This window comes from Polyergus mexicanus, unplaced genomic scaffold, assembly GCF_030449975.1.
Source record: "Polyergus mexicanus isolate NDT 795.1 unplaced genomic scaffold, iyPolMexi1.0 SCAF_1, whole genome shotgun sequence".
NCBI lineage: Eukaryota > Metazoa > Arthropoda > Insecta > Hymenoptera > Formicidae > Polyergus > Polyergus mexicanus.
The window spans coordinates 2,337,622-2,349,522 of NW_027223321.1; the positions used below are offsets into that span (position 1 = coordinate 2,337,622).

At 36.0% G+C, this 11,901-nt stretch overlaps 3 protein-coding genes across 3 annotated transcripts in view; 1 reads left to right on the forward strand and 2 right to left on the reverse strand.

Annotated features, from left to right (window-relative positions):
• Positions 1-10: 10 nt before the first annotated feature.
• LOC138945103 (nuclear protein 1) lies at positions 11-2,018 on the reverse strand. The gene is made up of 2 exons (XM_070316341.1): positions 1,669-2,018; positions 11-860 (listed from the first exon to the last, which is right to left on the reverse strand). The coding sequence occupies exon 1, from the start codon at positions 1,885-1,887 to the stop codon at positions 1,678-1,680; it is 210 nt and encodes a 69-aa protein (XP_070172442.1). The 5' UTR covers positions 1,888-2,018; the 3' UTR covers positions 11-860; positions 1,669-1,677.
• A 2,928-nt stretch (positions 2,019-4,946) lies between these two features.
• On the reverse strand, positions 4,947-11,640 carry LOC138944965 (scoloptoxin SSD14). The gene is made up of 10 exons (XM_070316083.1): positions 10,560-11,640; positions 10,245-10,447; positions 8,030-8,263; positions 7,688-7,911; positions 7,327-7,519; positions 6,999-7,199; positions 6,647-6,896; positions 6,366-6,559; positions 6,025-6,265; positions 4,947-5,906 (listed from the first exon to the last, which is right to left on the reverse strand). The coding sequence occupies exons 1-10, from the start codon at positions 10,587-10,589 to the stop codon at positions 5,643-5,645; spliced, it is 2,034 nt and encodes a 677-aa protein (XP_070172184.1). The 5' UTR covers positions 10,590-11,640; the 3' UTR covers positions 4,947-5,642.
• Positions 8,918-11,901, forward strand: part of LOC138944981 (phytanoyl-CoA dioxygenase, peroxisomal-like) — a 32,310-nt gene continuing 29,326 nt past the window's right edge. Inside the window, exon 1 of the mRNA XM_070316106.1 lies at positions 8,918-9,393. The gene's annotated coding sequence lies outside the window, so the exon portion shown is untranslated. The remainder of the gene's footprint in view (positions 9,394-11,901) is intronic.

The window sequence follows — 11,901 nt, forward strand, 5'->3', positions numbered from 1 at the left end:
GGAATAAAAATGCATTAGCTACAAATCTTTATTTCATATTTTTTTCAATACAATTATATTTTGATGCTTATATCAATACACAATAATAGACGATTTCCTCGTCGCGAAAACTTGAGATATATCTGGCAATTCTATTGATGTATATCATCAATCACAATACGCAAGAGTTGCGTCCTAATTAAACATTAAATATCGTATATTCTTACGAGTTGATTGAAGTTTATCAATTCGGTCCTCTTTATGTATGTGTTTTCTATAATACGTTGCGATACGACAATTGTCGCTCATTATAAGAACGAATGATAACAAAAACGTTAATCTCGTTCAATCAGCGGTAATTATTACGCGACGTATGCGAAAACGCATGCATAAAGAAAACTCTAGTTAACGATCTAATGATCATTTATTCAATAAAATCTAATAATAATGATTATAGAAATAGAAACAAAGCAATTTTAATCATAGCTTATATTAATAAATTAATATAATAGCACGCGTGAAAATTGATACAATAATATCATCATACTATGCTATATAAAAAAAAAAGAAAAAAGCCGCGCGATTTTCAGGTTCACACGAATTAAGCAATAATCGAAATACGATGTGTTATTTTATGCCCTTATAAATAACATTAGGATCCGTGCCTCTAATATATAAATGAAGATGGACGGCACGAACTATCGTGCTCCGATATCGTTTTGAGAATTACGCGTAAGAATCTACTACTAAATGCAATTTCTCGACAGTACAACGCATATACATATTCCTTTCTTATTCCGGTCATCTTAGGCGTTAGGTAAGTCCTATGAGATGAGATCCAACTTGACAATGTCTGCCGCGATGATAGGAACGTGCGTAATCTGAAATCGCGAAGATTGGATAAAGAAAACAATATAAAAAATATCGGAAACATATAATATGGTAATAATTATTTCATTGTTTTAAAAATTTTCCAGAAATAATCGTAGAATATCGCGAAACACGTATTTACGCAATGTGTGAATGTCTTAGCTGAGGAAAAAAAAAATACAAGTGTGTGTATGTATGTGTATCATATGAGTCATAGGGAGATAGTGGGTACCGATAACAAAAAGTAAGACGCAATACCGCGAATCGGCACGTATGATAATTTACAATAGAAAAACGGACGATACAAAGTGTCATATTAATCGAAATTTGACTTGAAAAATTTTTAGAAGCCGCTGAGAAATCAAACTATGATTACGACAAGCAACTACGAACCTCCCCCCCCCCCCATATGAAACAAAAAAGAAATAAACACAATTGAATATGATCGAGAGATTATGGTATTATTATTTCGATTATTTTTCATTATTATACTTTTTCTTCGAGAAAACATAAATTTAAACCGGCACAGAATATTATCGAATTATCAAAAATAAATTTTATGCGTAAAAGAAAGAAAGTTCAATGAAAGGGATAAATTTCTATTTAGTTTATTAATATTGATCGAAGAGATGAATATGTGTGTTTCGGATTATTCAATTTCTTTCTTTATAGGAGATAACACAAGGATTACGTCATTCTTGCTCAAGACAAAGCAACTAAATTGACTGTATTATTGAGACAAATGCAAAGAAAAATATCCGGACGAGGCCAACGACGGAATAAGACTTAAAAAGTAGATCGTGGCGTCAAATGCTTTACCTTCGCAGATTAGACCTTGGTCTTGCCGGTCTGCCGTTTATTGTGCTCGGTATTCATCAGCTTGGTGAGGATTTTTCTGGAATGGCCGCTCGGGTCGAAGTGATTGGTATGCGTGACGGCCTCGCGTTTGCTCCTCTGCTTGCCGCCGTGCGCGGTGAAGATGTGCTTGTCGTAATCGTAGTTGAAGTGCTCGTACTCGTCGAAATATGCCTCGGACATAGCTCTCGCGATAGGATCCTCTGGGACGCTTATGAAAAACAGGTCGCCGCGCGACGATGGAAAGCGGAAACGATCAACGTTAAATAATCACCTTCCACCGAAGGGGATCGATTCGATACTGATTATGGCGCGTTCGTTGCACCGGGTTTATATACATCATTGGGTTTGCACGGTCGCGCGTGCGCGAAGCACCCAGTAGCGACCACCAGAGACCCGGTCTCGTCGCCGCGACTTGAACGATTCAACTCTGACACATGTGTCTCTAAAAATATACTTTCGTTTATAAATTTATTAAGAATTTATTTCTTTTAATTTTTGTGATCTCATTTGTTAATATTGTCAATATTGTTTACGTCTCTTCTCAAGAAAGTTTTATATCCCAAGGTTGAATAAAATATGTCTCTATAACTTTTTAGCGAGTTTAATATAATATTTGTAGATAATTCGGAATATAAAAAAAAAATCCGGCTTCCATCTCACGCAATTTTGCACAACTGCGTAGTAAGTGCGAAATACGTGTATATACATTGATACGTCAATCTTTCGATATAGCTCCGATAACGTATCGAAGTCTCATTTCTTAACTTGACTTTTGGCAAATTATGCAACTTTCATAGATTTCGATTATCGGTATTTCAATTGAGCAAATAAATAAAATTTATGATGCAATATTTTGGTGAATTGATATCATTTCATATATATTCACTTTTTCGAGCAAAACATTAAGAACGAATGGGACGATAGTCAAATGTAATCAAGCGAATCATATATTATAAGAGAACACACGCATATCGTGTTGAACACAATCAGTTAGACATGTTGTCGACGGTTGTGTACTCAGGTGTAATTTCACATGTCTTCACAAAAGCTTTTTCGCCGATGCTTTATTTAAAATAGTTGTACCAGTATCAATATCGATTAAAATTTCTCTACACATATCCGTAAATTCGGATAATGAAATATGAATGTTTCGGGATTGCGAAAGAGAGAAAGAAAGAGAATTGTCAAATAAAATTAAACTAACATAACACATGTCATCGTCATAAACAACGCTATCTGAGGTGTATATAATCGGCAAATATTTATGAATACTCATCGAATATTATTGAGAGTATAATATTTGAAATTATTTTATTCCTCTCCAACGTGCACGCGATTTGACCGCGATGATAAGACACTTCTCTTACATCTAATGGTCACGTAGCTAATCTATCGTCGAGACACTCGCGGCCTAGAAAATTCCAACACGTAAATTCATCCAACGTCTAGGTGCTTTCTATGTATGTACTTCTGATGCTGATATTATAACTACAAAGTTATAATAATGTATGCTTGATTTCTGAACGAAACTTTTCTATATAAAAATGATATGAATGATGAATTTCGCTGTTTATATATTTTAAAAATCAGGAAAATATTTTCAAAGGAGTAAATCGCACAGCGATTGCTTCTTTATTATTCCGCGCGTTAAGTTAAGATAAAATATATTTTTGAAAGAATCAAGGAAATGAAAATAAATCAGCTGTATATATAGTTAAAAAAACGGCATTTGTTGATAGCGAGAGCGCGTGTTACGCCGGTCGTCCGTAAACAAAGTGTGAGCCTTGTATTCTACCTTGTAGAGACGTAGCGAAACTCGTAAAGAGAACTGAAACAAGTAAGATGTATGAACATATATCGGATACGCGGATGCCAAGACCTGTATCAGTCGAGCATATTTCTGCATCTTACGATCTCGACGCGAAGCGAAACTATCGGAGCGTAAAAGACTTGTCCACACTCTATACATGCCACCGATGAAATTTCTAGATTAAATAATTTCTTGAAGTCTTGGAAACAACGATGTAGCTTTGAATCATCGCCATTCTCAGTCGCCGCGACGACGAAGCCTGATAACTTTGTATTTTTATTCATGCGAATTTTATTAGGCAAGAAAAGAGTATCTTACAAAGTTTCATTCCCGAATAAATTAATAATGAGGAGTCATGAGATAACGATAAAAAGACAGTAAAATTAATAAACATATTTTTTTAATATCTTGTATTTGAATATTGCCATTATGAAAAAAATGGAAGCATTTTTACAGCCACTTTACAGCTGCATGTATTTTTGCGACAAATATAAATACGCGAATATGTATATCTGATATTTATTCGCAAATATCGGATATATATCATCTCTCCAATAACGGTAATTAACGCGAATAACGGTTATTTTGATAAACGTTATAATAATAATCATCGAAAATGTTAAATATATTTATTCGATTTCTTATCCGATATATTCTTATTAACGACCCATCGTTGTTTCTCAAATGTTGTAATTAAGCTGCGCGACTGAATCTGAAGTTTGGTGGACTATAATTTATATTCAGAACAGCGAATTTTTTTTTCGATGATGGCGCAATGTAATTTTCAAGGTCGGGCATTAACGACGGATTATATTCCGACTAAATGCGAAGTACGTGATCATGTTCATGTATGTGTGGGACGACGTTTAATTATAGCTTGTGGAATACGCTATATTTCTGCAGAGTCAACAAAAGATAAAATCCGATCATGCTCTCTTTCTCTCTTTTTTCTCTTGTTAACTCTTGTCATGAAAACTGCTGCGCGAAGGAAGTCACCGATCAAATTCAAAGGACGACGACGGTGCCATTGCGAAAGAATATCAAGCACGAATACGAAAAGTGCCGTTGATCGCGATCTGATCCTGATAAGACGTTCGTATCAAACCGGCTGTGGTCTCGAATGACGATGAGCCGAGAATCCTCCTAGACGGCTTCGGAAACAGGTTTTACGGGACAATGGTGGGGGAATGACTAATGTATTTTATATTTGTATGATGCTTCCAAAGCCCACATCGATATAGAAAGCTTCACAACTCTGAAGAGTAAAGAAGAGAAAGGAGAGAAGCGCAAAGAAAGAAGAGATGTGTACACAGTGTTGTATCAAGGACACGAAGGATCGGTATTCCGTCAACAATGATAGTACTATGTACATGGTATTATATACATCTTTTTTTGATAATATATTATTAAAATACATTTTTTAGGAAAATCGATATAATAATTGATAAAACTATAGAAAAATTTATTGAAAAATTTTACACGAAGCAAGAGATTAGCTTAAGACGTGCGATCATGGAAGTGAAACATCTCGTGTATAAATAATACGGAGTAGTTTAAAATAGGAAGTAAATCGCAGCAGTGCTGACGTCTTATAATATTTTATATCTATAAAAAGCGCAACAAGGCTGGCTGGAAGCGTTCGATAAGCATCACGTCTCGCGAAGCGGATTGTATAGTTGTACTATATGCTAACAATATGAATCGTACAAAAAAAATATAGTTATATATCGTATACTATATGGCACTGAAATTAAATAAAATTCATAAATTTTTGTGTATTTAGGTACATTGTGTGTTACGTTCGTTTTGCATATCTAAATATCACAAAGAGTATAGTAAAGTACATCGAGGAAGTACGGATACTGAAATTGGTAGGAAAAACGTAATTGATGCACTGATGGATAATGATGAGCGAAGAACGTATTTAAAGATTATATTGATTGAGCAACACCGGCGTAGCGATTTTTCAAACATGCGAATGTGACGATAACATGATCGATCACGTACGCCTCGGTGTTACAATAATCGCGAGGAGACGATCGGCATTGTCCAAACAAAGCTGGTTTGCGAAGAGTTTCGCACTGCAAGAGAACATAACTGGATTTCAATGAAGATAACACGCATATCAATCGACTCCATAAACATCGCCACCTTTGCGATAATCAGCATTCGCGAAGATCGTGGAATTTTCGTATAGTATCACGCAGACTACGCTGCCGCGTTCCCTGTAGCGTTTCGTGGCGTGTCCTAGACGTTTCAAGCCATCGATCACCTGCTTAGGAATCCCGTACTCGTAAGCTATCTTTGGTGGAAACAGCTGATGATGTATCCTCGCCGAATCCACGGCCTCCTTGACCGTCTGTTTCATCCAAAGAATCTTTGCAGTCACCTGAAAATAAGAAAACATAGTGATAATCATCCGTTGCTTCATTAAACACGTTGCTAAGAAAAGATATAAGAGGAATAGAAGCTCTCGGATGTTAAGACTTTTAAATTAAAATATTAACTTGAGACACCGCGGTGGTAATTCTTGTACCACCAGCTGCGCCTATGACCATCTTGACATCGCCATATTGATCGACGAGCACAGAGGGCACCATCGAGGACAACGGCTGCTTCTTAGGTGCGATGTAATTGTTGGGACTGGGAGGTATACCGAAGTAACTGATCTTCGATGGAATGCCGAAGTCGTTCATGCCGTTATTCAACACAATGCCGGTTCTCCTACTGACTGTTCCGCTTCCAAAACTACAAGAGATTATCGGATACAAAAGCGTACAAGGAAAATTTAGTAAATAATATACAAAAGAAAAAGAGAGAGAAAGCCGAGAGGTAGAAATTTATTTACTAATAGTTAATGGTGCTGGTAACCGACACAGCATCACCATTTTGCGCCAACACCGACACGTGTGCGGTGCCATGATCTTCGGCACCAGCGTAGATGGAAGAACCGTATTGTCGCGGATCCTGCCAGGTTTTCTCATCACTAATTTTTTTTCGTATCACGCGTGCAAAGTTGCTCGACGTCAGATTTTTGAGTATCTTGAAAAGAATCAAATTACGGTACAGATATTAATCCAGACATTAATATTCCGAGAGAGAAAGAAAAATCGTATTTATATTTATTACTTCGGTCATATCGACGAAAGCTCCGTCGCCCAGATCTGTCCTTAACGCGTACGCGTACTTGAAGGTTTCTATCATTCTATGATACGTGAGGATCGTCGTGTTAAAATCGACCATGCTGGCCGGTGTGAAGCCGTAATCGTCGAGGACATTGAGGATAAACGAGAGAATAGCTCCGCTACCGGGTAGTCCTATAGTAAAGAGTTTTATGCCGCCCGAGAGATTCGTCTGTATCGGTTGATCCCATAAAACTCTGCGTACAAAGGAAAATTTTTTTTTATTTATTATTATTTTTTTTTTTTTTTTTTTTTTTTTTAATATAAAATTTGTAGCATAACAATAATTCTCTGATTACCTATATTCGTTAAGGTCCTTCATTGTTATGATCCCTCCCTGTTCGCGTAAATCGTCGACGAGATATCGTCCAATCGTGCCGTTATAAAATTCAGTCGCATTTTTCTCGGCGATAATTCGCAGCGTTTTGCAAAGTGTGAGGGGTTTAATGACAGATCCTGCTTTACGAAATTCATTAGTCGCAGGATCGATAAATAATTCTCTAAAAAAAATCAATAGATTTTTTTTTATTTTTACACACATACACGCAATAATAATTTGATTATATGAAATTAATATTTTATAATTTTCGATCTATATATTAATTTATATTTGACAGATACACCTACCTCAGAGTTGGATCGTTATAAATACTTTTCTTATTATATACAAGGCCATCATATTGCGCCACTGTCATAGTATAGCCCTTTTCACAAAGTTCGACACTCGGTTTAAACAAATCCGCCCATGGCAATTTGCCGAATCGTTGATGAGCTCCCCAGTAACCAGCTAGTTCACCGGGAACGGCGACTGCCAGTGCGCCTGTTAAAATAAAAAATTCATAGTCATTACTAAATAGATAAACGATATTTGGAGAATATAATCTTAAGACACTTTTATATAGAAAAATTTTATGGAATTTAAAAAAAATTTAATAACTTTTAAATATTTTATAGACTTTTATAGAAAGATTGTTACATCCAAATTTACCGTGAAAAGACGCGTTCGCGGGCTTGTCATTATACATTGTAGAATTCGCTGCCAAAGGTGCGCGATCTCTGGCATTGAGAACGAAAGCTTGTCGCGTGGATCTTTGATAAATGGTCATCATAAATCCACCGCCGAATCCTAGACTTTGCATATTCACGAGTCCGTTGCATATCAACGCGGCCAGCGCAGCATCCACCGCCGATCCATTCCGTTCTAAGATCGATCTGAAAGACATCCCTTTCCTTTTACGCCTTTGTGAAAGAGACACCCTTAATCTGTCGGGTATCGCGTGTGCATATTATCGAATTCAAAAATTCGCGCTAACGCAATGTATTTACATACTTGCCGATAACAGCGCATGGCGCTCCATCCGCGCAAACTGCACCGTGTTTGAAGGTACGTAATTTACTCCACGACGGCGGTTGTACAGTTTCCGGATCGGGCGGTATTAGAGAGTCGTCTTTTTGCGAGATGTCGGATGTGCCGTAAATACCAAGACCGATTACGGCAATTAGGAGTGCAGCTACGATGGCGCCGATTATTACGATCGCGTAGGATCGTACGTGATGTCGTGATCTGAAAGATAAGGGTTTATATTATCAGCCAGAATATATTAACCGTAGTTTTTTATCGCAAGATGATAATGTTCATATCAAGTAAATTCTTTGCTTGTTATTTGCACTCAATATGCAATAATTTTAATCGAAATAATATTCCTTTCGTATAGTCGAACATAATTTTTAAAACTTGTTAAACCTAGATTAAAATTTTATATATATATATATGGTGAAATTAAATTCATTTTCGCGCTACAATTTGTGAGCAATCGTTTCCGGCAACAGTTTGTTAAATATTAATTATCTTTTCAATTTTTATATTCCTTTATATATCAGTTTTTATAAAAATTATTATCACAAAATAATTCAATATATTATATCTATTTATAGAGATAGTAAACAAGAATTGTTCTTGTAAGAAAAAGAAAATGTAATATCCTCTAAAATACACGTTCTTAATATTTTAAATAAATAAATAACATGCGGAACATTGTTTATCGCTTATTCAAATAACAGCGATAAAAAAATATTCTCCAGCTATTTTTTTTAAATACATTTAAAGCAGGGTTATATTTAAAAATAATCTAACGTGGCCTAATGTTTTGAATATGTATATTGTCAGTTTTAACATTCGATCTTATTTAATAGACATTTAACGTTTTTTTTTTTTTACCAATATTTTTTATCAAATTTATATGATTATTTAAAGCATGATAATTGTATGATATGAATGTGTAATCTCAAAAATTGCAAGTTAATATTTTTTGTCGTAATCTATATTCAATAATAATAATAATCAGTGAGAGAGGGAGAAGGAGAATAGTGTATGTATATATAAAAGCTACACAGTTGGCCGATTGGCAACAGTTGCACTTCGGATGCACTCGTCAATAGAGTCTGCAGTGCGGATAGTAATTATTTCTCGTTTTTCTTATTGTGATTTCAGCGCATCAAGCGAGATCGCATTCGACTCGCTTGACAGTACTTTCGAAAGAGCAACGAATCAGCTGACGAAGTTCATCGATAGAGTAAATTACGTTTGGATTTCTACAAGAATCAAGGTTGGGAAAACTACAGAGAAAGGGAATTCCGTTCTACCGATAAATTGGCGGCTTGTATGTTACCAGTTCAAGGGAATTACATCACAAGGTAAAAGTATAATATTCTATCGACGAATATTTCATAGTTATATCTGCGATATTTAAATGAAGAATTGTCAAAAAAGATGAGATCTTTTGCTATATATATTTCATATTAAAATTTAATATATTTAAAAATTGTTTGAATTACAATGAATTATTCCATTGCACTGATTTCGCAAGAAGACTGCGTTTTTATAAAAAAAATTGTTTTCCTTAAAAAAAAAAAGAGCTGAATTCAAAATTATATTTTAATATAATTTAATTTAATTTATAATTTACATTATTATAATTAATATAATTTATAATTTAATATAATAAACATAAATAAAATAATAATTAAATTCAGTTCTTTTTTTTTTTTTTTAAGGAAAATAATTTTTTTATAAAAACGCAGTCTTGCAAAAACAATCAGTGCAATCGAATGATTCATTACATACGTAATTCAAACAATTTTTAAATATGTTAAATTTTATATATGTATATATGAAAAAATATGTACAATAGATGTAACATGTAATAGTAGTAAAAATAATAGTAGTGCGATTGCGCAAAGCGTAATGCCGCGTAGCAGGTTCTCCTATTGTGCACAATATATATATATATGTATATAATTGACATGTAGTCTAACTTTAGAATTGACAAGAACTTTAGGAACTTTTAATTTTGTTTTTTTAACGAAACCAAATTGCTTTTCTACAAAGATAAAAATAAAATAATGTGTACATAATTCGAGCATATTAAAACGCGAAATTTTTTTTCTGCTGAACTTGCGGGGACAATAGCGAAATAACAAATAATTTTGTGCATTATTATGTATAATATGATTTTTATTTTTGTGGCAAAGAGCACGCGACTCACTTGTCTATCTTGAATCTCTCGAGGATTCGAGGTCTCGATCTGTCGCGCGAGGGACGGGTAGAACCGAGGAGCCAGGCGGTTCCGACATCCTCCGAATCGAGGGACCGGTTCCCCTCGGTGAACCGGCGCGCATCGTCGTCGCTGGCGTACACGGAACCGGAACTCGTGCTGGACGAGGGCGAGGAAGCTCTCATGATTTTTCTCTGAGAAAAGCTCCATCTATTAGTACGATAAATGGAGAGCCCGCGCGCTCTCCTCTCACTTTGTCCTCATACTCCTCTCTCGCGATTAATGCAATTCATTGATCACACTCACTTGGAAGACATGCCGTCCGTTTCTCACCATCTACGTATTTCTTCTGCCGCTTCTCTCGACTGGCACGCGGAGGAGAAAAATTCCGCGCCATATCGGCGGTGTCAATTACATTGCGAAAACGCGCGACATTTTGTCAGCATATACAATAGAAGATAATGTGTTGAATTTTCCGACACACAAAAGTTCACTTACACTTGTGAATTGTCGGATTACGTAAACGCATGAATAAGCTTTATTCGCACGCAACGAGCGATAACGAAATAATTGAACGCTATATAAAACTGTAAGAAGAAAACTGCTGTACGCTCGATGATAAATCGTCAAAAGACATATCTGTTGAATGTATTTCTAACACGTCTCTCAAACGAAACGGATCTGTGATACTCCAGTGGCGTAGACTATCAGTTGAGCAAATAAGATCGATGCGAGCCTGCGCGTCAACAGCAGGGCTGTATCAATGAATGCTCGTGCGCGCGGCTCGAGATTCGAAAGATTAATTGTGAAAGATTTCTTTGGCAAATATTCATGGATATCCGTACGAAACACTTTGAAAATTCTTGACATGTAGCAATTCATACCTCCGTTCGTCAGGTGATTCGAATGTACATGTCAGAATGCTCTTCTCCGCCATCTCCACAGGATAGAAACTCTTCGCAATATTTAAAATGCGAATATATTTCACGCTCGATTGCACACTTTCCGCACTAACGCGCGCGAATATGCGTTTTTCAACAAATTGCCACCGGCACGCTTAGATAATCGCGAATCAATGGACTATATCTTACACTCTCGGACGAATGCACCGCAAATTTTTCGGTGATTCCGCCAGGCATTCGTAAGAAATTCGTATGCTAAGCCGCGCGAGAGACTGGCAGACGCGACTCATCCATGAAGAGTGAACGAAAAAAAACCGCGGTCAGAGACCGCCCCTTCCGAGGTCGGCCCCTACCTGTTCGACGGGATTCAAACATAATGTAATATAATCGACCGATCTCGTATAGATGCGTGGGAACACGTTTCACGAACAGAATTTCCGAAGAGGACATCGTATCCAATCTCGTTTGAATTCCAACAAGTGCCGAAGATAGGATCGTGTCTACTTTCATTTGAGTACCAAATGAGGAAACGATTTATTTTTCTGTACGTGTCTTCGAAAATATATAAACGCCGTATTGATTGAGAAGCAACGCGGGACCTGTAGTTTGTATGTTAGTTATTGCGTATATTAATTAATGCACATTAATTAATTATTTTTTTACCAAAGGTATACGCGTATAAAATGCGCGAACATTCTACAAATTCAATAATTTCTGAGTATGAGATTGTTTTTATTTCTTTTTTA

Coding starts and splice junctions, on each gene's coding strand:
- LOC138945103 (XM_070316341.1), bottom strand. CDS start 1,887: ATGTCCGAGGCATATTTCGACGAGTACGAGCACTTCAACTACGATTAC.
- LOC138944965 (XM_070316083.1), bottom strand. CDS start 10,589: ATGGTGAGAAACGGACGGCATGTCTTCCAA. Junction 7,520..7,687: donor CGCGAACGCGTCTTTTCACG/GTAAATTTGGAT, acceptor TTATTTTAACAG/GCGCACTGGCAGTCGCCGTT. Junction 5,907..6,024: donor TTACCACCGCGGTGTCTCAA/GTTAATATTTTA, acceptor TCTTATTTTCAG/GTGACTGCAAAGATTCTTTG.